Source organism: Euleptes europaea, chromosome 15 (assembly GCF_029931775.1).
Source record: "Euleptes europaea isolate rEulEur1 chromosome 15, rEulEur1.hap1, whole genome shotgun sequence".
Lineage (NCBI taxonomy): Eukaryota > Metazoa > Chordata > Lepidosauria > Squamata > Sphaerodactylidae > Euleptes > Euleptes europaea.
The window spans coordinates 2126492-2151198 of NC_079326.1; the positions used below are offsets into that span (position 1 = coordinate 2126492).

Sequence of the window (24707 nt, forward strand, 5' to 3'; positions counted from 1 at the left end):
AGTTTATTGTCTTGCACATGCTACCCCTTGCTCCTCACCTCTGTAAATGTTCACCTTCTAGAAGACAAAGTGCAGACTCAACACTGAAACGTTCTGTTGGGGGAATCTACAACTGATACAAAGCAAAGCTAAACATTTATTTTATGAGGCCAAAGCCATTACAATTTTGGACAAACAGAGGGACACACATAACTATAGCAAAAGCAAGAAAATAATGTTAAAAACTCTTTAAAATACAATTAAAAACACATAAATATCTTCACAATATACAGTTAAAATAGTTCAGCCTTTAGATACAGCTCTGGCTTGTATTTTCTTGGCTGCCAAGGTGAATTGTACCACTCTTTAAGAGACATACTGATCCAAATCAGAAAGAAGGAAAATTAGTTTCTCCTCCACAAGAGAAGAATTTATACCCTTTAGAATAGGGGTGTCGAACTCATTTGTTAGGAGGGCCGGATATGTCATAAATGTCACTTGGTCGGGCCGGGCCATGTGCAAATAAATAAATAAATTAAATGCCAGATACTGGAGATGCAAACTTTATAACAGACACAGGCAAAGTCAATTAATGTTACTCTTTTTTACTTAAAAAACAAGCTTACAACAATAACATTCTTACAGTATTTTCTTTTACTTAACAGTCTTATTGTTATTGAGTTAAGTATGCTTGTATTTTAAGTAAAAATAATATCATTAATTGGCTTAATTTTGGCTTTTGTAAACTTTGTATCTAGTCCCTGGCATAATTTTTTTTAAAAAATTAAGTGGGGTGGTGGGGGTGGGGGTGGCTTGGCTGGCAAGTCTGCAGCTGGCCCAACAGCCCAGATCTGGACTGGGGGGAGGGCTGCCTTGGCTGGCCAGCCTGCAGCAAACTGGCCCAGATCTGGACTAGAGGAGGACTGGCAGCCTTAACTGGTGAGCCAGCAGCCCTCTCCCAGTCCAGAAAGACAGGGAGAAAGAGAGAGAGAAGAGAAAGAGAAATAAAGAGGGAGGAGGAGTGAAACAGGAGAGGGAGGGAGGAAGAAAGAACTCCCCTCCCCTCCCCGCCTCCCCTTTCGCGCCTGGTTCCCCCCCCCTCTCTCTCTGGGCTTTCCCGGGCCAGAGCAGCCGGGCAGCCCGGCAGGATCCTTTCCCCCCACCCTCGTTCTCTTCCTCTCTCTATTTACGCACGTGAGGTTTTGCCTTGGATGTGCCAGTCTCTAGGCAGATGCACATTCTCACCATCCAAATTCTCAGAACTCAACAATAAGCCCCCATGCAGAGTTTTAAGAATTCAGATGTGGAAAATGTGCATCTAGAGAAGGCAAAACCTCCCATGCATAAATGGCCTCTCTCTCTCTGGGCTTTCCAGGGCCAGAGCAGCCTGGGAGCCCAGCAGGATCCTTCCCCCACCCCCACCATCGCTCTCCTCGTTCCCTCTCCCTCCCCCCTCTTTGGGCTTTCCCGGGCTACAGCAGCCTGAGAGCCCAGCAAGATCCTCCCCCCTCCTTTTCTGGGCTTCCTGGGCCACTCTGCCCCAGAGCCCAGACAGCTACCTGTCCCTGTCCTCTTTCTCCCTTTCTTTCTCCCTCTGGCTCTCCCCCCCTCCTCCCCCCCTCTCTTTCTTTTTTTCTTTCTCTCTTTCTCCCTCCCTCCCTCTCCTGTTTCACTCCTCCTCCCTCTTTATTTCTCTTTCTCTTCTCTCTCTCTTTCTCCCTGTCTTTCTGGACTGGGAGAGGGCTGCTGGCTCACCGGTTAAGGCTGCCAGTCCTCCTCTAGTCCAGATCTGGGCCAGTTTGCTGCAGGCTGGCCAGCCAAGGCAGCCCTCCCCCCAGTCCAGATCTGGGCTGTTGAGCCAGCTGCAGACTTGCCAGCCAAGCCACCCCCACCCCCACCACCCCGCTTAATTTTTTTAAAAAAAATTATGCCAGGGACTAGATACAAAGTTTACAAAAGCCAAAATTAAGCCAATTAATGATATTATTTTTACTTAAAATACAAGCATACTTAACTCAATAACAATAAGACTGTTAAGTAAAAGAAAATACTGTAAGAATGTTATTGTTGTAAGCTTGTTTTTTAAGTAAAAAAGAGTAACATTAATTGACTTTGCCTGTGTCTGTTATAAAGTTTGCATCTCCAGTATCTGGCATTTAATTTATTTATTTATTTGCACATGGCCCGGCCCGACCAAGTGACATTTATGTCATATACTGCCCTCCTAACAAATGAGTTCGACACCCCTGGTTTAGCAGTTACATCCAATAAACTAATTGGATGACAATTTGGGGATCCAATTTGTAGCCCTTTTTGAATACAGGCAACAACAATGCTTTGTTTCCAACCAGAAGGGAAAATGCCAGTAGAATTCATCTGGGTAAACAGTTTGGCAAAAACAGGTGACCACCAGTCAGAAAAAATCCTATACATCTCTGGGGGGATCAACTCTTCACCTGGAGACTTACCAAAAGAAAGAGAAGCAATAAGACGCTCTGTTTTAGACTCTGAGACAGGAAGCCAATGAAATAAAGAGGATATGATAAAAATGGAAGACTGTGCTGAAGGCTCTGGGTACAAAATGGGAAGAATACCAAATACCTGGTTATAGGGTTATGCAAGTCTCCCTCAGAAATCTCTACAACAGATATAATAACTCCACATTTCAGAGCTTTTTGTTAATATGTGCAATAGGAAGCAATAAGCAGGAAAGGATGGCACTTACTGCTGATGTAAATTAATTCTATAGAACTGTGCTGTATTAAAACACTTTTGTAAATGTTATTTTCTACATTGATTTAATTCTATGAGGATGTAAATGTATCATGGCATGCCAACAAGAATGTACTGTACCACTACAGGATATTAAGGTCTAGAGATCTAGCAAACAAACTAGTCATGATTGCAGCTTTAAGTCACTAATTGTGTGTGTAAAGTGCCTTCAAGTCGCAGCCGACTTATGACGACCCCTTTAGGGGTTTTCATGGCAGGAGACTAACAGAGGTGGTTTGCCAGTGCCTTCCTCTGCATAGCAACCCTGGTGTTCCTTGGTGGTCTCCCATCCAAATATTAACCAGGGCTGACCCTGCTTAGTGATGAATAATTTGCATGTGTCCCCAGCTTATATTTATGAGGCTGCCTATCAGGCAAGCATGGGTGATGCCTTTAAGAAACTTTGTTTATATCTCTGTCAACAGCTATTCCTCTCACTCAGCCAACAGCTGAGGCACTTGGTAGCATGATGCTGCAGATCCGTCCTTAATCCATGAGCATGTTCCTTCATTTCCTCATATCTCCCCTTGTGAGGGTAACGTGACAGTTGTTGAATGGAGGTTAACCTTCAGATCAGACTCAGAGGAAGGGGCATTCTTGTCCTGCCTGCAGTTTCATCTGCCTTAATAGTCATAGGACTTCCACATTAAAATACACAACTGATGAGAAAATGTGATTAAATGGGTGGATTTGGCTGGTGTGTCTTTGTTGTTATTTTTATTACTACTCCAGAAGTGTTGTGTGGGATGGTCCTGGCAGAGCTTTCTGGGAGAAAATTAAGTCATAGTTAAAAGAATAACTCAGAAGTGACTGCAATTTAAACAGAATAGCTTAAATTTAAGCTTTTAATTTAATAATTTAGAAGAACAGTTGTTTTTTATATCCCATTTTTCTGTACCTTTAAGGAGTCTCAAAGTGGCTTACAATTACCTTCCCTTCACCACCACCACCCACAACAGGAACCTTGTGAGGTAGGGGAAGCTGAGAGAGTTATGAGAGAACCGTGACTAACCCAAGGTCACCCAGCAGGCTGCATGTGAAGGAGCAGGGAATCAAACCCAGTTTTCCAGATCAGAGTCTGCCGCTCTTAACCACCACACCATGCTGGCTAAGCAGAATAGCTGTCTACCATGACAGCTTCGCTCATCTGAGCAGGGTCTTCTGCAGGTGCCAACCTGCCAATGGGTAAAATAAACAACTGGCCGTACGTGTGCTGACTCTGTTGTGCCCCCCCCCACCTTATGGAACGGCCTCTGCCCGAGGAGGTCAGGAAAGCATCCACTCTCTCTGGCTTTCCTCAAACTATGCAAAACTGAATTATTCAAGAGGGCTTTCATGTGAAAGTAATAGGGCTGCACTGTACAAAATGGTCCACAAACAGGGGGAGTAAAGGAGGGGAAGCTGGAGGTAGGGGGCAGATAAAGGTAGGTTTGCTGAATTGGATTTAGAGCCCTTTATTCCACTTTTTTCATCTTACAAGCTTTTAATTTTCTGATGACTCTACACTATTTTACTGCTGGGGTGCATTTACACTCTTGCTGTGTGCTTTGCTTCTTTCTCAGCCATTACATTGCTGAAAGACAAGGAACCTGGGGCCTTCATCATTCGAGACAGCCACTCTTTCCGTGGAGCCTATGGACTGGCCATGAAAGTTGCTTCTCCGCCTCCTGGTGTAGTGCAACAGAGCAAGAAAGGTACAGCCTCCTTGTCCTTGTGGGAGATGGAGTCCTTATGGAATCTCATGGAATACATAGACTGGACACAAATACACACATCCCAATACCAGCTAGCATTTGAAAATCCAGATGCTGTTCCTTAGCCTAGATATCATCGCCAGGCAGTGTCTGAGTGCGAATCATCCTGCACCAGATGTGAGATTTCATGCTTAAAGGCCCAGCATAAATGCCTTGAATCCCTTTGTTTTCAAAACAGGCTCAGAATGCATTCTTAGAAACTGCTGGCCCTAAACAGAGACTAATATTTTTCCCCTATTTCCCTCTGAAGGACAGCAAGACATGAGTTTATGGCCTTAATCAGAACTATAAGGCTTACAGGAAACATTGAGAATCTATACTGAAACTGTGATTTTCCCCCCCTCACATCAGATATCACCAATGAGCTAGTAAGACACTTCCTGATAGAAACCAGCCCCAAAGGGGTGAAATTAAAAGGATGTCCGAACGAGCCAAACTTTGGTAAGTGCAGCACCTCTCTCCCTTCTGTTTCTTATATGTAAAGCTGCTTTGTCCCAGCCTGCCCTCTTGTGGAGGTAATGATGATAAACAACATGTTATAACATCCCTGGTCTTCTGACGCTGAAATATTTATCAAGAGTTGTCTGTGAAAGCTGAAGTTACAGAAATTTGGGTTGGGGGCACGGTCATTTCCAGGAACTGAAAGTGTTACTGTTCAATATTCATTTATTTTCCTATAGATTGAGCACTGCCCAGTGACGGTTGACCTTGCCACAATCTCATTAATACCAGTGATGCTGTGCTTCCATTGGCTGACTCCTTTATTGTATCTGTCTTTTATCTTTTAATATCATATTATCTGATGGGTAGATTTAAATTTTCCTCATGTGTATTTATCTCCATTGACTTCATCTATCTGATGAATTAGGCTCTTGATTGCAAAACAGCCCATGCTGCAAGAAATTACTTTGTCGTTAAGGTATCACAGGTAACTTTTCCTTTTTGCGGCAAGAACAAACTTCAGTGACTCAACAGCAAATCCAGTGGCTGACACGTGCACTTTGCTTTTATTAAGGAAAATATATGACTATTGTAACACACTTGTTAAGGAACAAACGTTAATAAAAGGTTTCTAAGTGGTTTCCAGCACAGCCTCTAGCACAGATATTTAAAACAGCTATGACAGCTAAACAGTCAGCTTCCACAGAACAACCAGAACCAATACAGAACCATCACAAACACTCAGATGTGCAACAGCACCACCCACATGTAGGTGTGAGTATCTTACTCAGACTGACAGTACCATAACATTTATTTGGTCAGATGTAAGCGATCATCCCTAGTGATATGGCTACTCAACACCAAGAGATAGCACATACAACAATTTCATCTATGCATCATAGAAAATAACACACACCCCCAGAAACCTCCAAGAAATAGAAAATTTTTGTATTTCTGCCACTCGTGCATATGTGCAGCTGTTACAGTGATTTTGGATCTCTGTGTCTCTCCCTGGAAGTTGGGGTAATTCAGCTCAACTGTACTATTTTTATTTCAGTAAAACACTAGTTAGTAATGTACCTTCAATGCACACTATGCTGTACTTGCATAGTATCCTGCAGGGAGCAATGATTTCCTTTAGGAAGGAAGAACATACATGCTTCTCATGGTTCATACATGGTTCTCTACCCTTTTCTCTGGGCTGAACTGAATTCTCCTGTCATCTAGCATACATTCTTTTGAGCAAAAGATACAAGGTTTTGCTACTGGTTTTGGGAAGACCATTCTGAGAGACAGTTCCAAGAGCTGTCAGTTTAGAATAGTTATGCATTCCTGACTTTATCCGACGATGACATCCTTATTTGAGAACTCCGTTAGAGCAGAGGCAGAGAAACGGGTTGTTCTCTAAGTTAGTACCAGGGTTCTTCAGGGTGCTTCATAAACAGGAGATGCACCAGCAAGCTGCCATCCTTCTTCCTTGCTAACAGGTATCATGTTTGGACAACAGGAAGAGGTCAGCTGTCTAGAGGTCCAGAGGCATGTCCATGTTAGTCTGTTGTACCAGAAATAAACAGGAGTCTTGTAGCACCTTCAAGACTAACTTCTACAGAAAACATGCTAGAATAAATATTAAGTTAAAGTCTTTAAGAGCCACAAGACACCTGTTTAGTTTTGAAAATCTGTTCCTGTCATGTCTCCTCAGAAACGAAATAGATATTCATAACCTGACTGTATTGCAGCCTACTTACTAGCAGTAAGTACTACGTTAGGCTCCAGGAACTTCCTCCAGCCTAAGGAGCCTTCCTTCAGGTCCAGTGGTTCTTCCATAGGAGAGTTACTGAAGAGAGACTAGAGAGCGTAAGAAAAGTTTAAATCGTGACACTATTAAATAGTAGAGCACTTGTGGCTGCTAAAGTAGTAAGGGATTTTAAGGAACAGATTTCAGAATCTGACCCTGGAAGTTGAGGCTTAATGTCTATCATTCATTCAACTTGTTTAAACATCAGTAATTAATCCAATAAACAGAACCATATGATGGTTTCTGCCACTGCATTCTGAATGCCCTGTAAATCACACACCCAGCTGCCATTAGCTTCAAACATTTCCCCTGTTCTCTCCCCAGGTTGCCTGTCAGCTCTGGTGTACCAGCACTCCATCATGCCTCTGGCTTTGCCTTGCAAGCTGGTCATTCCTGGCAGAGGTAAGAGCTTTTGCACCAAGAAATACACATGGGGACTTATGGGGCTGAGGAGCAGAGTACACACAAATGATTCCTAGGGAGAACGTGTGTGTGCACTCATTGTTCTAAACCTCTGAGAAGAGGAGTCACTCTTCACATGGGGCTGGATTGAAGGCAGAAGAGGGCAGTAGTAGGGAGCAAATCTGTCTATTGTCAGTTGGAGTCTAGCATTCCAGGCTCCTACTAGGGCTTCAACAGAAATACTGTTCAGTCTCCCAAAATCTACCAAAGCATTCTGGAAACCATTTGGATCATTAGCCTCTGAGGATAGACCATTGTAATTGGACCATCACCCCTGCTGGCAAGAAAGAACCACAGCCATGTGTATCTTCATCAGATATTGTTCTGTCCATAGCACAGGTTATATATCCAGACCCTTTACTAAACCACCAGAAATCAGCTCACTACAAAAAAATTAATCTAGTAAATTAATCCTCTCATATGTTGAATGCAACATTAACGGGTCCACAGGATATTGCCAAAGCTATCACTGAGACATTGGCTGCCAACACACCACATTTTGCTACTATTGTCCATTTCAAAGTTTCAACATATGGGATCGCCTTAACAGGCAATACTACTTGGACCAGAACCATGGTGGCCATAAAATCTTTCATGCAACTAGACAAAGAAAGTTGAAGTCCTCCAAGGACAATAGCCCTAGAGTTCTCCAACACTGTACCAGATACCACTTCTACCAGCTCATATAGGGCAAGGCAAGGCAAACAGTATACAAGAAAGATACCCAACATGTCATAGAGTCATAGAGTTGGAAGGGAACACCAGGGTCATCTAGTCCAACCGCTTGCACAATACAGGAAATTCAACTCCCCACTTGGAACTACCTCACCCCTTGGAACCCAAAAGAAGGAAAACATAATGAAGACAGGCCATAGTTTGTACTGGGAATCAGCAGAAGGATAAGGACTCTCAAAGCCGTATAATCCCTCCTCTCCCTCTAAATCCTCTACTTTGTGATTGATAAAGGATTGCACAATTGGCCAGGATTAAATTGCAACATACATAATGAGCTTTCTCCACCCAGCTCTTGGTCATGTATGCCAGATTATATCTTCCTTTAGGATATCATGAAATAAGGGCCTACATGTACACAGATGTCCTTGGCTAGAACATAAATATTACACAGAGAGCTCTCCAAATAGCATAACAATTTTGGGAATGGCTATAGTGTAGTGGTAGAGCATCTACATATAGCTATAACAACTGACTATAGTCCCAAATAGCTCTAACTTCAGCTTTATCAGATAAATAGACTTCAGAACAGTATTTCAATGAACCTAAACTGGCATGAAATACTCAATGAGCTTTTGGACTATAATTCTCAAATAAACTAAGAACCAGAGAATCAAAGATATGGTGAAGACATAGAAACATGGGAAAAGAATATGTCCTCACAGAAAAGGTTTGCAATATCCTAAATATCAGCTATGCATATGAGCTGGAGAGGTTTAGAAATAATATAAGGTTGTACTCAACTTACTATAATTTACAATTTATATTTCAGGTACTCTGGATTAAGATGCTCTTAACTATAACAGGTCTTTTCCCCATTATATTAACCATATCTTCTCTCCCATTGTATTAAATCATATTTTTTATTCTGTGAGAATTACTAACCATGTTTTTACAAGATTCTGTAACTGTAGTATTCTAAATGAATCTAGAGATAGAAGTTAAAATCTTATAGAGAGAAATGCATTAAAGGTTTAAGGTTAGAAAATCTTACATAGAGAAATTGCTTATAAAGATTGTATGAAACTGCTTGCATATATTAACATAACTGAACATGTAAAAGAATCATAATGTTTGTACTTTATGACATGTTTTGAGAGTGTGTAAATATTCACATGCATATATATATTTTATGTGAAATAAATGTTATTTAAAGGAAGTCCCTTGTTCATAAATTTTCTGGCACTTCTCAATAGAAAGCCTACAGTCCCTGTAGGAATCATCATTGACTTCTGGCTGTGAGGTCTCGCTGAACAGATAGCTCCATTTCTCAGTAAGTGGTACATTCTAGGAGTGTAGACCCCTTAACGCCACAAGCGGTGACAGATGGTCCCAAATTCAATCCCTGGCATCATCACCTAAAAGGATTAGGTGGTATGTGATGTGAAAGACTGCCTGAGACAATGAAGAATTGCTTCTGTGAAGAATTGCTGAGGGCCTAACTAGATTTGCTGTTTCCCCTCACCCACATAGCAGCTGCAGGGAAGGTTTGTTACAAAATAAATTTGAGCCTGATTGGCCTTGGGATTCTACTGAGGGGGGGGGGCTCCTGCCTAACCCCCTCTCAGATGCTTTCCCTTGCTGAAATGGGCAGATTACTCCATGTGGAGCAGAAAAATGGGGAAATAACTCTGCCCCAGTGCTGTTTAAATGTGGGGAAACGGCGGGAGGGGGGCAGGAGCACTTCCTCCCTATACGGCAACGTTCAAAGCCCAAATGGGCTCTCCTTTATTTTGTACCAGACATTCTCCACAGCTGCTGGGTGTCTGCAGGGAAACAGTATGCACATCTAGTTGGCCCTGATTAGACAATACTGATCTTGATGGACCAATGGTCTGATTCCGAATAAGGCAGCTTCATGGGTTCAACAACCCTGGAATCCAAAGTTCTGCATTAGAGGAACAGCATCCTCCAGTGCTACCCCAAGAGCGTGTCCTCGACAGTGATAGCAGCAGGAGCAGTGCTGAAAGCCAGTAGAGCCAGACCAACCCAGCTGTTTGCTTGTTACTTATTTACCAGATGAGCTTTCCATGGCACCTATCAGAGTTCCAGAAAGACAAACAGCTAATAGTTCATAGGAAGGTTGGGTGTGTAGATGGAACAACAAGCCCCAACCTCCACTGCTGATAGCTGGGCAGATTACTTTCTGCCACAGTAACAGTCCAATCCTATTCATATTGAATCAGAAGTAAGACTTACTGGGGACGGAAGGCAGCATGATATAGCCCGATCTTGTCAGATCTTGTAAGCTAAGCAGGGTCAATAGGAAGCCTTATCTGCTTCTCACTTGCTTGGAAAGCCCCTTGCTGGTGTCACCATAAGTCAGTTGCAACTTGACAGCACCTTAGGTGTATGGTGCCTACGACTCTCACTGTGTTCACATGAGGAGGGCCCGTGGTGTTCATCAAGGCTAGTAAATGAATGTAGGATTGCTGCTTAAAGCTTTATGTTTTAAAGGTGCTGTAAGACTATGGATGTGTAAAGTGGGCTTGAGGCTGTGATCTTAATAGAACTCTTGCCAACAGTCAATAACTTTCCTTCTATTTGGCATTGTTTTTTTAATAGATCCCATGGATGAAACAAAAGAGACAACTTCATCCAGTAACTCAGCTACAGACTTGTTCAAACAGGGAGCAGGTGAGTAGTATGAATATTTCAGTTGTTTAGGAACCTGGAAGCAGAATAATACTTTAAAAGTATGCTTTATATGTCACTGAATTTGACAAGTGGAAACAACTTACTTGAAAATTAGCCTTCGGGAAAAGGGCTCTAATTGGTTTACTTCTTTCCGAATTTATAGTGGTCCTATTTTGATCAGCAGTTGAAATGCAAATAATGGACAATGTGACCACAACAATTCTTGGCATTTAGGTGTGGCCAATAGAGGGTGGCTGAAGTGGGCAAGTAAAGCACAGAAGTTCCTTAAATCCCACTGAAGTAATGGTTTGCAGGATAGCAGCCTTAGCTTAGTGACTGCTCACCTGAAGGCTTTATAAGCGAGGGTTGCTGCATTTTGTATTGGTTTCACTCACTCTAGAACAGGGGTGTTTAATTCATTTGTTAGGAGGGCCAGATATGACATAAATGTCACTTGGTCGGGCCACGTGTACCATAAGATGTAATTCCAGGTACCGGCGATACAAACTTTATAGAAGACACAGGCAAAGCCAGTTAATGCTATTAGGTGTGTGTACATGAACATCTCACCCATCTCACTCTTTCCATAGACAGTTTTCTGTGGGTGATCTTGTGCCAACCACACTCTTGTACAGCCTACCCTACCTCGCAGGGTTGTTGTGATAGTAAAACGAGGAAGAGAGAACTGGTTCTAGTTGATACCTGCACACATAGTACATGAGAGACATATACTAACCAGTATTACAACTAGAACCAATCTGACCAGACGTTTGAGTAATTGGTAATAGATTTTACAACCTATACACATGCCTGGTTGGGTTTGAACTGGTTGTATATGTGTTTATTTATTTATTTCTGTAAATGTGTGCAAGCTTAACATGTGTTTTAATTAACCACTGATGAAGGCCCAATAGGCTGAAACTCGTTTGGTATGTGGTTACAGTTATCAACCCTAGGAAATGCCATTGTGCTATTTTAATGTTTTTTAAATATTTTTAACCTTTACATAGCGCTTCTAATAAATTATATTTTCAGTATTTATATACATATATTTTTTTCTTTCTACCCAACCTTGGGTACCCAGCTTCTGTTTTCAGGTTGGGTTTTATTCCCCTCTTGAGTTCTTGAGCCTGATCAGTGAGAATCGAAAGGAAATGAAAGCAACTGGGATACAAGCCTGACATTCTGCCTCCCTTTAGGCCCCCTCCCGGCTTGTTAGGGGGACGGCTTGTCTGGGTAGGCGGTGTGAAAGGCGTTGACTAAGTGTGGGGCAGAGACATCCTGCACACGCACCCACTCGTCGTAAGCAGGGGGGAAGTGCTTCCAGCGAATTAGATATTGAAGGGACCCATGCCGTATCCGGGAATCCAGGATTTTTGACACTTCAAAATACTCCTCCCCCCCCCACCACCATCATGGGCTGCTGGGGAGGCGGTTCTGGGTGCCATTCCGGGGAGGCGGTATGAGGCTTGAGGAGGCTGACATGGAAGACTGGGTGGATACGTCTTAAGGTTTTAGGGAGAGTCAGCTCCACAGTGACGGGATTAATGATCCGGGCGATGGGATATGGTCCTATATACCTGGCACTGAGTTTGTGGCAAGGGCGAGTAGATCGCAGGTTCTTGGTGGACAGATACACTAATTCTCCGACTTGAAAGTCCCTGCTGGGAGAACGATGCTTATCTGCTTGCGCTTTGTATTTGCGCTTAGCTCTATCAAGGTTGCTCATTAGCCAGGGCCATGTGGTACGGAGAGCATGCGCCCAAGAGGCTACGTCAGGATCCCCCTCCCCCTCGGATACCTCCACTGAGGCAAGAGGACCGAAGTCCTGACCATACACAGCATAGAATGGGCTGAAACCTGTAGATTGATGTACAGCATTATTGTAAGCATATTCTGCAAAAGGTAACAGTTCTACCCAATCATCTTGGTGGTAATTGACATAACAGCGCAAATAACATTCTAGCACAGCATTGACACGTTCAGTTTGCCCATCCGTCTGGGGATGATAGGCATTGGATAAACCTTGCTCCACCCCCACCAACTTGAGGAAAGCTTTCCAAAACTTAGCAACAAAACTACTTCCGCGGTCGCAGATTATCTTGCGCGGGAACGAATGGAGATGGACAACATGTGACATAAAGAGGTGGGCCAACTTGGGGGCGGAGGGAATACCCGCACACAAAACCAAATGTACCTGTTTGGAAAATAAATCAGTAACAACCCAGAGTACAGTTTTGCCCCCGCTAAGTGGGAGATCCATCATAAAATCCATGGCAATCACTTCCCAGGACTTGCTGGGAACTTCCAGCGGTTGCAGCAGTCCTGGGGGCTTGCCTTGAGACCGTTTGACCGTGGCACAAATGGGGCAGCTGCGAACGAAGGAGTCCACATCAGAACGCATTCCCCCCCACCAAAACTGTCTGCGCAACAAGTGAAGGGTTTTCAGGAACCCAAAGTGTCCCCCAGTTTTAGTTCCATGGGCCAATTGCAGCTTCTCTTCGAAGTATCTTAGGCACGTACAATTTCGAGTCTTTGTACCAACAACTCCCTTGCTCAAGTACACCTTGGGGCAGGGTCTGGGCAGTGCGTTCGGCCAAGCACTGAGCCCGAAGGGAGTCCAGGAAGGTGTTGGAGATAATCACCCCCCCTCCTTTTGCGGGAGAGGGTGAACCAGGAGCTGGCGGAGATGGAAGGGGGGGAAGCTGGTTGCTGTGGGGCGCCAGATTCAGACGGCGCAAGGGGGGGCTGGCGGGGGAGCCTGCTGGGTAGGGTTGGTTACCTTGTCGGCCACTTCGCGGTTTCCCTGAGTTTGGGACCGGGTCTGCATGGCCAGCACGGGCAGAGCCTCTCGGTGCGCTGGGGTGAATAAAGAGTCTGTCGGCCGCTCACGTTTTACTGGGTATTGAGGCAGTCTGGATAGGGCATCAGCGAGCACGTTCTGTTTCCCGGGCACATGTTTAAGAACAAAACGAAATTGAGCAAAGAAGTCCACCCAACGCTGTTGTTTTGCGGACAACTTATGGGTCCCTGTGAGGGCAGCTAGATTTTTGTGATCGGTCCAGACTTCAAAGGGGACCCTGGATCCCTCCAGGAATTGTCTCCACAGAGTAAGGGCATGGTGGATGGCCGATGCCTCCTTTTCCCAAATGGGCCAGTTTAATTGGGCATGCGCAATTTTTTTTGAGAAGTAGGCACAGGGGTGAAGGAGACCGTCCGGTCCTCTCTGGAGAAGGCCCCCCCCCATGGCTACGTCGGACACATCGACTTGTACGATAAACATTTGGTTCGGATCTGGGTGCTGCAGGACAGGTTCGGAAGTGAAAAGCCGTTTGAGGGCTACAAAGGCGGATTGGCATTGATCAGTCCACAGTATTTTGGCAGAGGGCAATGTTGCAGAAACCCCTTTACCTTTCGTTTTTAGGAGGTCAGTGATTGGCAGCGCCACTTGAGCGAAGTTGGGAATGAAACCGCGGTAGAAATTAGCAAAGCCCAGAAATTGCTGCACCTGTTTGCTGGTGGAGGGTGGAGTCCAGTCAAGCACCGATTGGACTTTAGCGGGGTCCATGCTAAGGCCACGATGAGAGATTATGTACCCCAAGAAAGCTATTTTCTCTTGGTGAAATTCGCATTTAGACAGCTTTGCATAGAGCTGGTGGTTACGCAGACGTTGCAGAACTTCTCTGACCACATGTTCCTCCATGGTTTTTGAATAAATAAGGATGTCATCCAAATAAACTACCATGCCGCGATACAGCAAATCATGGAGGATTTCGTTAATGAGTTCCATGAAGACCCCCAGGGCCCCTTTTAGTCCGAAAGGCATCACAAGAAATTCATACATTCCAAAACAGCTAGAGAAGGCAGTGAGGGGCTCATTCCCCTCACGGATACGAACGCGATAATAAGCTTCCACCAAGTCCAGTTTGGAGAAAACGCGTCCCTGCTGTAATTGTCCCAAAATATCTGAAATCAACGGGATGGGGTAAGCGTTGGCTTGGGTAACTGCATTAAGCTTTTGGAAGTCAATGCATAAACGCAGGTCACCCTCCTTTTTCCGGACAAAGAATGCAGGGGCTGAGTTGGGAGCGTTCGATTGCCGAATGAACTCTCGAGCAAGATTTTTATCCAGAAAGTCACGTAACACAGCGCGTTTGGAAGCGCTCATGGGGTAAATCTTGCTTTTAGTTAGGGTACAGTCTTTTACCACTTCAATTGCACAGTCTGTGGTACGGTGGGGGGGGGTAAAGCATCGCATTCTTTAATATCAAAAACGTCCGCGAAATCTCTGTATGCTTCGGGCAAAGGCGTTGGCGATGCGGTATCGGAGGTTAACGCCGGAGCGGGTGGAGGCACCACCGCGGCTTCCCATCAGTGCTGGTCGCACTTGAGGTTGGCAAAGGTAATAGTGTCAGTTTCCCAGTCTATATAGGGACTATGCCCTTTAAGCCAATTAATCCCTAAGACAACTTCGAATCGGATGGGGGCTATGGTGAAGTCTATTTGTTCCCAATGAGAACCAATACCCATCGCTACTCCCCGTGTGCAATGATCAACTGCCCCCCTTTAAAATGACTCCCATGCATTTGGGCGAATTGGACGGGAGCTGGTAAAACTTCGGACTTGACTTTGAGGGCTGCGAATGTGGCTGTACTAATTAAGGTGCGGCCGCAGCCGGAGTCAATAAGTGCCTTGACAGGCAGTTGGGGGGCCCCTTTATAGTATTATAATACTGCGTCCACATAAACAGTGGTTTCCACTTCACTCACCTTGATGGGAGCTTTGGGTTTAGCAGGAGATTCTGCAGGGGTCTGTGGGGACGCTCCACTCACCACAGACCGAATCCGTTTTTTGACAGATCAAGAGGGGTTTCCAGGTTTAGAGCTGGAGAGGTCCATTGAGTGTCCTCATCAGAAGAAGGAGAGTTGTCCCCCAGTGGGGCACTTGTAATCCGAGACCCGGCGGGGTCGGTTGGTGCAGAGAGGTTAGCTGATTCCTCAACATGAAGTGCAGAGGGTGTGGGTCATCCCGCCACTGCGCTGCTGGTGGCCGCGGTTCCTCTGTGTTGAGGTCTCCCTCGAGCTCGGGGTGGCATGCTGGGGTGAGTGGCCTCCGGGCGTTGAGGACAAGCCGCTGCGAAGTGACCCATCCCCCTGCATATTAGACAAGCTCCTCTTTGGAAACGAGACTCGCTATCCAAAGGTGGTGGGGTCGGTCTTTGCGGGGTAGGAGCCACAGGTTTGGTGGGCGGTTTTTGTCCCCCCTTTTGTTTCGCTCTATTCCGGACGAGCGAGACGAACCGTCGGTGGCTTTCAATTTCCTCAGCCAGTAAGATCCAATCTTCCAGAGTGTCAGGATCACCTCACATATATGACCAATTCAAAATATCGGGGTGCAAGGCTTCTCGGAAGTGATGGATAAGAGTCGCTTCTGGCCAGTCTACAATTTTACTAGCGAGTCGTTGGAATTCATCTGCGAGTTCCCGAACTGGAGAGGAGCCTTGCCTGAGTTGTAAAAGTTCCGATTTGGCTCTCCCATGAAGGGATCTTCGAAGCGTCATCGTAAGGCGGTCATGAAGTTGTTGAGGGAACGAATGGAACGAGACCGTGTATCAAATTGGAGAATCATCCAGTCGGCCGCCTTTTCCGTTAACAAGGAGGCCACGAAGTGAACGCGGCTCTCTTCGGTTGGGAAGAATTGCCTGTGCTCCCGCATATAACTATCTACATGATGTATAAAGCGGGGTAAGGTTTCTACAGAGCCGTCATAGGTAACGTTCAGTTTTGGCGGTCTCCATGGAGGCATTTGGGGGTATCCGGGAGCTGGGACTCCTGGAAACAGGGGTGCGATAGGTCCTCCCCCCGGGGCAGCGGGAATCCCTCCAGGCGCCGACGGACCTCCGCCCGGTATTACACGCGAGACTGGACCCCCTCCGGCTGGACCCCCGCCTCCAGCAGGTGCGGCAGGACCCCCTCTGGCTGGACCCCCGCCTCCAGCCGGAGCAGCTGGTTGTTGCGGTAGCTGCAGCGGTATCCCGGGAGCGGGAGCAACAGGCACAGTGGGAGCCTGTTGTAACTGGTCGTTGTTTTGGAGTAGTAAAGTCACTTGGTCTTGCAAACATGCTACCTGTTCTAAAAGGTCCATATTCTGGTTACGTAGCAAAAATATCTCGTTGTCCGAGCCACTAATCCTGTGGGATTGGCTGGATCGCAACCCACTGGCCCAGAGAGGTTCCTCGATATACAAGTCCTCCTCATCGGAAGTGTCCTCGGGTTAGGTTCCCATCAGCCTGCGGGTGCGTTGAACAGTACGCGACGGAACGTAGGATGGGATAAACGGGGGAGGCAAGTCAAAACCCCTGGGCTGTCGGGGATGCGTACAGCTGCGCGCCTGTTCCCGGACGAGGCGTTCCCTCTCCTCCTGCTCTGCCCGGGCCTTTGCTACGGCTTCGGCCGCTGCTCGTGCTTGGTCTTCCGCTTTTTTACGTTCAGCTAGTTCCAGTTCGGCTGACAGTTGGGCGGTCAGTTTCGCGGTAACGAGAGGAACCGCCTCCTTTTCCAAAGTGTAGAGTAACTCCACACGGTCATCGTTCAGGTCCAGCATCGGCTGGATCAGTACCTCCAAGGCCGCAGCAGTAGAGCCGAAATCGGGGGTGAGATGTCGAGTAAGTTCCGCCACCGAGATAGTTGCCGCAGTGTGGTCCCGGAGAAGGTCATTCACCCGTGCGGCTATCGCTCTCGCTTCAACCAGACACAGTTCAGGGGCTGGTGCGACCGGGGTCGCCATGTTAGTAAGACGGATTGGGACCGAGCAAGGGTTCCGCGAGCAATAAGTTCGTCCAACAAGTCAGTTAGCAGTTGTAAATCCTCAGCCGCCGATTGAGCATCCTCCACCAACCGATCCAGGGAGTCTAAACGGGCGTTGTCATCCTCAACGTCGGACATCCAGGGGGTTGCCGTTAAAGAACGCCACTGAGCCTGTATTAATCCATTTAGGCGACTAACTTCTGTGCCAGTCCTACGTAGCTCCGCTACCACATCCCGTACGAGGTCGGGATCGTCTTCCAGGGTTCTTAGACGGAACCCGCTACCCGGGGACCTAATCCGGCGGGTCTGGGGCGAGCTGCGCGGGGCTCCAGCCACGAATCACTCGGAGAGCTTTTTCCGCGCTCCCATCCGAGTGGCAGGCGAACCCTCTGGGGCTCCAGCCTGACAGGAAGAAGTGATTGCTGTCACAATGTAAGCCCTTGGCCCAAATCTGAACCCAAAAACCACCTCAGAGACAGTCAGGTCCAAAGAAGCTGGTTTTTACTGGTCAAAATAGGTTAACAGAGCATAAAGGAAAAGGTGACAGCAATGACCCTTGCTGGCTTGAATTTGGTAATATAAAAGCATGAAAAAACACAAGAGATTACAGAACACAAACAGTACTGTGGTTCACACAGCTTCAAAGGCATTTAGGTATGCATAACAGTCCTTGAGTTCTTGAGCCTGATCAGTGAGAATCGAAAGGAAATGAAAGCAACTGGGATACAAGCCTGACAGCTACCTGAATAAAGATTTATGCTTTGGGTTGGATAATCTGTGAACTAACAAACACATGACAAGCTTCATAGAGGGATAGAGTGCTTTACTGACAAACAAGTCAGATATACTGATTAACCTGAAAAAACAGGTGACTGAGGAAGCAATTGATACACATGAAATACATACTCAAAGGAACTACAAAGAGCGAAGTATTCTTAGCTGTAAAACAAAACAGTAGTCCAGCAGCATTTCAGAAATTAACAGAATTTATTCCAGTATTTTTGAGTCAGTGAAGTAAGCTCTGACTCATGAAAGCTTATGGTGGAATAAATTCTGATAGTCCACTAAAGGGCTACAGGACTCCTGTTTTATTTTGCTGCTACAGACTAACATGGCTATCTTGCAGGAATTTTCATAACTGTTGTTTCTAAAAAATGCTGTTCCAGGTTAACTGTGTTCTGGAGATTTAATTGATCAAATTTGGAACTAATCCGTGGGTTCCCCCACCCCCAAATCTATATAATACCAGATATTTACTAAAAGTACAATTTTCAGCAGGAAATTAGCATGAGAGCAAGAGAGAACTTCTTAACCTTCTCTTTGTGCCACTTTCTCCTTGAGCAGAAAGTTGAAGTAGGGATGCACTAAAAGGAATGACAGAATTGGAAACAATAGGAGTGGTTGGAAGGCCCATTGAAGATCATGGGAGCCAGGAATGCCAATTGACTTGCATGGGCTCCATTGAAATACATTACAGCACAAAAACAGTGGCAAAGCAAATGCAGAATGGATTTCTATTAAGGTCTCTTGGCCCAGATAGACTGCAAACAGGTTCCAGAGTGCAACGACAGCCCAAGGGAGTAGAAGAAGTGTTCTGGGACTGGAATGAAAGCCCCTATGATTAGCAGACATATTCTGGGACTGGAATCACAGGGCCCCAGAGTAGAATGATGGTCCGAGAGACTGTCATTCTAGACTGGGGGCTGTCATTCCAGTTCCAAAGCACAGATTCTATTAGTAGGGAACGTCATTCTACTCTTGGGGCTGTGATTCCAGTCCCAGAACACTTCTGCTACTCCCTGGGGCTGTCATTCCACTCTAGGGGCTGACATTCCATTCCCAGAGTACAGATTCTGTTTCCCAAAGCTGTTATCCCACTCTGGGGACTGTCATTCCAGTGCCAGAGCACCTAATCAAATCTTCCTTTATCTGTTGCCATTGTTTTACATAATTATGTTGAAATAGATTAAGATTATTATTCGATATCCATATACCTAAATATTTAACTTTATGTTCAATATTAAATCCTGTCTTTCTGATTAATATTTGTTGTTGTGAGAGTCATATTTTTAACCGATATCTTAGTTTTAGTTTTATTAATTTTAAAACCTGAAAGCTTTCCATAAACCTCCAAAATTTTGTTCCATCTATCAATTTGTTCAATCGGATCAATCAAAAAACATACTAAATCATCCGCATATGCTCTAAGTTTATAGTGATTTCTCCCTATTCGCACACCAACTACTTCATCAGTTTTTCTAAGATTATTCAATAACAATTCTAATACTAATATAAACAACAAAGGGGAAAGAGGACATCCTTGTCTCGTTCCCCTTTGAATTTCAATATTCGGTGATAAAGATCCATTTATTATCAAATTGGCAGTTTGTTGAGTATATACACTTCTTATAGCAGTTTTGAAATTTTCACCAAAGTGCATAAATTCTAATACCTTAATCATAAACTGCCAATTAACATTATCAAATGCTTTTTCTGCGTCCAAAAATATCAAAGCTAACGGTGTTGTATCTTGTTCCGCGTATTCCAAAAGATCTATTACCACCCTTACATTCTGACTAATCAGTCTTCCTGGTAAAAATCCTGCCTGGTCTTCATGTATTAATTGATTTAATACCTTTTTTAATCTAGTAGCTAAAATTGCAACAAATAATTTATAATCATTGTTTAGTAATGAAATCGGCCTATAGTTTTTAACTTCCAATATATCTGAGTTTACCTTTGGTATCAATACTATATTTGCTTGCTTCCATGTTTGAGGAATAATACCCTTTGTCAATGTTATATTCATCAATTCTATTAGATAGGGAATTAACTGTTCTTTAAATACTTTATAATAAGTTGCGGTAAAACCATCTGGCCCGGGAGATTTATTTAATTTACTTTTACTTATTACTTCCTCTAATTCCTCTTTAGTTATTGGAGATTCTAACAATTCTTTATTTTCCTGGGTTATTTTTCCCATATCCCATTTGGAAAGATATGCTTCGATTTCTAACTCTGAGACTACGTTTTTTCTATATAAATTTGTATAAAATTCCACAAATGTATCTGTTATCTCATCTTTAGCTCTTGTTATCTTACCCTTCCTTTTAATTTGAGTTATTGGTAATTTCTTATCTTTATGTTTAAGCTGCCATGCTAACATTTTACCCGGTTTATTAGCATGTTCAAAAAATCTTTGTTTGTTATACTTGACTTTCCGTTCAATTTCCTCTGCAATTAAAAATTCATATTGCTGTTGATAATTTCTTATTATAACCTGCTGTTCTTGTTTAGCTGTTTTATCTTGCCATCTACTAAGATACCTTTCCCCTTGTTTTATTTCATCTAATACAAGTTTTTTCCTTTCCTTATACCATCTTGTATTTTGTTGAATTAATAAACCTCTAATTACTGCCTTACCGGCATCCCAAACAATATCTTCCTGGGTACCCTTGCCTTTATTTTCCTTAAAATATGTCTGTATCTCCAACTTCAATTTATCCACTATTTTAGTATTTTTAAAAAGAAAATCATGAATTCTCCAGGGTTTATATCTTCTATCTCCTATTTTAATTTTAACTGATACCGCATTATGATCAGAGATTATCCTAGGCATAATATCTGCATCTTCTGCACTCTCTATCAATCCTTTTGAAAGCCATAACATATCTATCCTGGTATGTGAAAGATGTCTCTGTGGAAAAAAAGTATAACCTTTCTTATTACCGTTTGTCAATCTCCAGACATCAAACATATCCCATTGGTCTATAAGAGCATCAAAAATCCCCAGTAATTTACCTTCATTATTTGCCTTTTTCTTTTTCCCAGATTTATCTAGCTTAGGTTCCATTATCCCATTAAAATCCCCCATCCATATCATTTTTTCTGTGGCATATTCAGCCAATAGCGTTGCAAATTCATCATAAAATGCTTTTTGGTTGGTATTAGGTGCATATATTCCCACAAGTAATAACTTCTGGAAATCATAAGTTATTTCCACCATCAAGACTCTTCCCTCTGTATCCTGATATATAACTTTTGGTTCTAATAGTGAAGGTAAATACATAGCTATTCCATTAGTTTTTTTTTTTTTTTTCATTGCATGCCGTAGAAAGTGTACCCAGCCTTAAATGTTCCAATCTAAATGTGTCCTTTGGGAGTATATGCGTTTCCTGTAAACAAATAATATTAGCGTTGGCTTTTTGTAAATGGTGAAATATTTTCCTCCTTTTATTGGGAGAATTCAATCCGTTAATGTTCCAAGATAAAACCTGTAACATATCAAAATTTAATTAGATCCATTAACCCCCAAATTCAAAATTATCATCCTTGTCTCTTACACTGCCCCCTATCCCACCCCCCAGTTTCTTTATTCAGCCGATATCATCAGTTGGAGACTCCTCTGATGAGTCTATTGGTAAATCTCCTCCTCCAGAAGCTTCTGCAGCCTTTCCTTCTTCTGTAGATTCTCTGGTTGTAACTTGTTTACTTGACTTGGCAGGTTTAACCAAATCTGCATCATATCTTCGCAAAAACTGTTCAGCCTTATCCAATTCTGTGAACTTGAACCTTTTACCCTTAAAAATAAAAGAAATGCCTTGTGGATATTCCCATCTGAATTGAATTCTGCTGAGTCTTAGACATTGAACAATCTCCATGAATTCCTTCCTCTTCCTCAGCAGTCTTGCAGGTATTTCTTTCATCAGTCTCAGAGGCTTATCTTCAACTTTAAGTGGTGTCTTGTAGTGGCTGTTAAGTATCAGATCTCGATGGCTCCTTGAAAGCAGTTGAAGTAGGCAATCCCTTGGGACTTTATTTCTGGTTGCATATGCAGAATTTATTCTGTAAGCTGTCACAATCATCCCCGCTATAACTTCTTCAGGTTCCTGTAGAAAATCTGCTAAAAGTCCTGTCAGATATCCACGTAAATCTCGATCTTCAACTTTTTCTTTCAATCCACGTATACGCAGGGAGGATTCTTTAATCTTATATTCAATCATAGCAATCTGATCTTGTTGCTTTTCTTCCCTCTCATTTGTAGCTGTTAATGACATCTCAAGAGTATCCACCTTCTTCTTTATTTCTTTGGTTTCCTGTGAAGTTTTTTAAAGTTTGGTTTCAACCTTATCTTGTCTGACAGTCAGGGATGAGATTGTGTCTTGCAAAGCAGCTATTGCAACCGAATTCTGAGATGTAGTAACTGTATTCTGGGATAACTCCTGCTTCATTTCTGCAACATCTTTTTTTTTTTAATTATTTTTATTATTTTCTACAATTCAACTAAAATAAACATATCTCAACAATATATTCAGTTGTAACTGCTTGTAACAAAAAAAGTTCATTGCTATTACTGAGAATATGGGTCTTAGATAAGAGCTCATATAAAGAGTTCAGTGTCACTTCAGGCTTCGCTTTTGAAGACATCTTTGTAGTTACAGATGTTGTTGCAAGTGGAGAGGTTGTCTGTTTGGATGTAGTTTGAGATACAGAGGACCTTCGTTGGGGAAGCTGTAACTGCAACTTTGTATCTTTAAGAATGTCCTTAGCGTGCTTCTCCTTTTCTCCCATTGAAAGGCTGAAAAACAGCCAGCAGTTGTAATCCAGAGGAAGGAGATGGGTGGAGGCAGAAAAGTTCTTTTAAATCATGATATAAAACAAGGTTGTTTCAGATGTAACAATGCAATTCAGAGAAGACACAATCACTATGACATATCAGGAAGCATATTCCGTGTCATTTGATTATTTTCCAGCAGTTTTCGTTTGCTTTACCAATCTTCCAATACAAAGAAGTTTTTTAAAGTGTGTCACTCAACTGGCAAAAAGCCAAAACTTCTTGAAACAAAGCGTAACGAAATTATAGATGATTCAAAGTTATTTCATTCAAAGAAGTCACTGCCACACACCCCAATTAAAAATTTTTGAAGTAAAAAAAAAGTTAATTGTGAAACTTGCTTGTTTATCGGGTCCCTCCTCGCTCTCTCCTGCTGCGTCTTAAAATGGCGCCGGCTCTTCAGTGGGACCCGTCAGAGCAACGCCGCCGATTTCTCGCCGGCTATTGCTCCAATGACGGGGCTGCCAACAGCTCCCGGTTCTGCACCCCCTCTTGGTCCGAGGGGTGCCGCTTGCCGATTTTGACAGGAGCCGATAACGCGCCCCTGGGCAGCGGACGGCAGGAGTGCGGCTCCGCGCTTGCAGCGGGGGGGGGGGGTCGTCCGACCCGGAAGTCCAGTTGATCAATTTTGGAACTAATCCATGGGTTCCCCCACCCCCAAATCTATATAATACCAGATATTTACTAAAAGTACAATTTTCAGCAGGAAATTAGCATGAGAGCAAGAGAGAACTTCTTAACCTTCTCTTTGTGCCACTTTCTCCTTGAGCAGAAAGTTGAAGTAGGGATGCACTAAAAGGAATGACAGAATTGGAAACATTAGGAGTGGTTGGAAGGCCCATTGAAGATCATGGGAGCCAGGAATGCCAATTGACTTGCATGGGCTCCATTGAAATACATTACAGCACAAAAACAGTGGCAAAGCAAATGCAGAATGGATTTCTATTAAGGTCTCTTGGCCCAGATAGACTGCAAACAGGTTCCAGAGTGCAACGACAGCCCAAGGGAGTAGAAGAAGTGTTCTGGGACTGGAATGAAAGCCCCTATGATTAGCAGACATATTCTGGGACTGGAATCACAGGGAATCTGGGACTGGAATCACAGAGTAGAATGATGGTCCAAGAGACTGTCATTCTAGACTGGGGGCTGTCATTCCAGTTCCAAAGCACAGATTCTATTAGTAGGGAACGTCATTCTACTCTTGGGGCTGTGATTCCAGTCCCAGAACACTTCTGCTACTCCCTGGGGCTGTCATTCCACTCTAGGGGCTGACATTCCATTCCCAGAGTACAGATTCTGTTTCCCAAAGCTGTTATCCCACTCTGGGGACTGTCATTCTAGTGCCAGAGCACTGATTCTATTCCTAGGGACCATCATTCCACTCTGGGGGCAGTCATTCTAGTCCCAGAGTAGCCTATCTGCACCAAGAGACCTTAATGGAAAATCCATTCTGCATTTTCTTTGCCACTGCTTTTGTGCTGTAATGTATTTCCGAGGAGTCCATGCAAGACAATTGGCATTCCTGGCTCCCATGATCTTCAATGGGCCTTTCTAGTGGGCAATCCTGTCATTCCTTTTAGTACATCCCCTTGAACTATTCTCTCTACCAACAGCTTTTTGCATTTCTTATTTGAACAATCACATCTATGAGTTGCAGGTTCCTATATAGTTGAATACAAATCCAGGTTGCCACAAGCATTTGCAAACAATCA

General features: G+C 43.9%; 1 protein-coding gene across 1 annotated transcript in view; it reads left to right on the plus strand.

Annotated features, from left to right (window-relative positions):
• Nucleotides 1-24707, plus strand: part of TNS1 (tensin 1) — a 361563-nt gene that overhangs the window by 312161 nt on the left and 24695 nt on the right. The window contains exons 22-25 of the mRNA XM_056861619.1: nt 4314-4455; nt 4864-4946; nt 7069-7146; nt 10504-10575. Of these exons, the coding sequence (XP_056717597.1) occupies nt 4314-4455; nt 4864-4946; nt 7069-7146; nt 10504-10575 (375 nt within the window). The remainder of the gene's footprint in view (nt 1-4313; nt 4456-4863; nt 4947-7068; nt 7147-10503; nt 10576-24707) is intronic.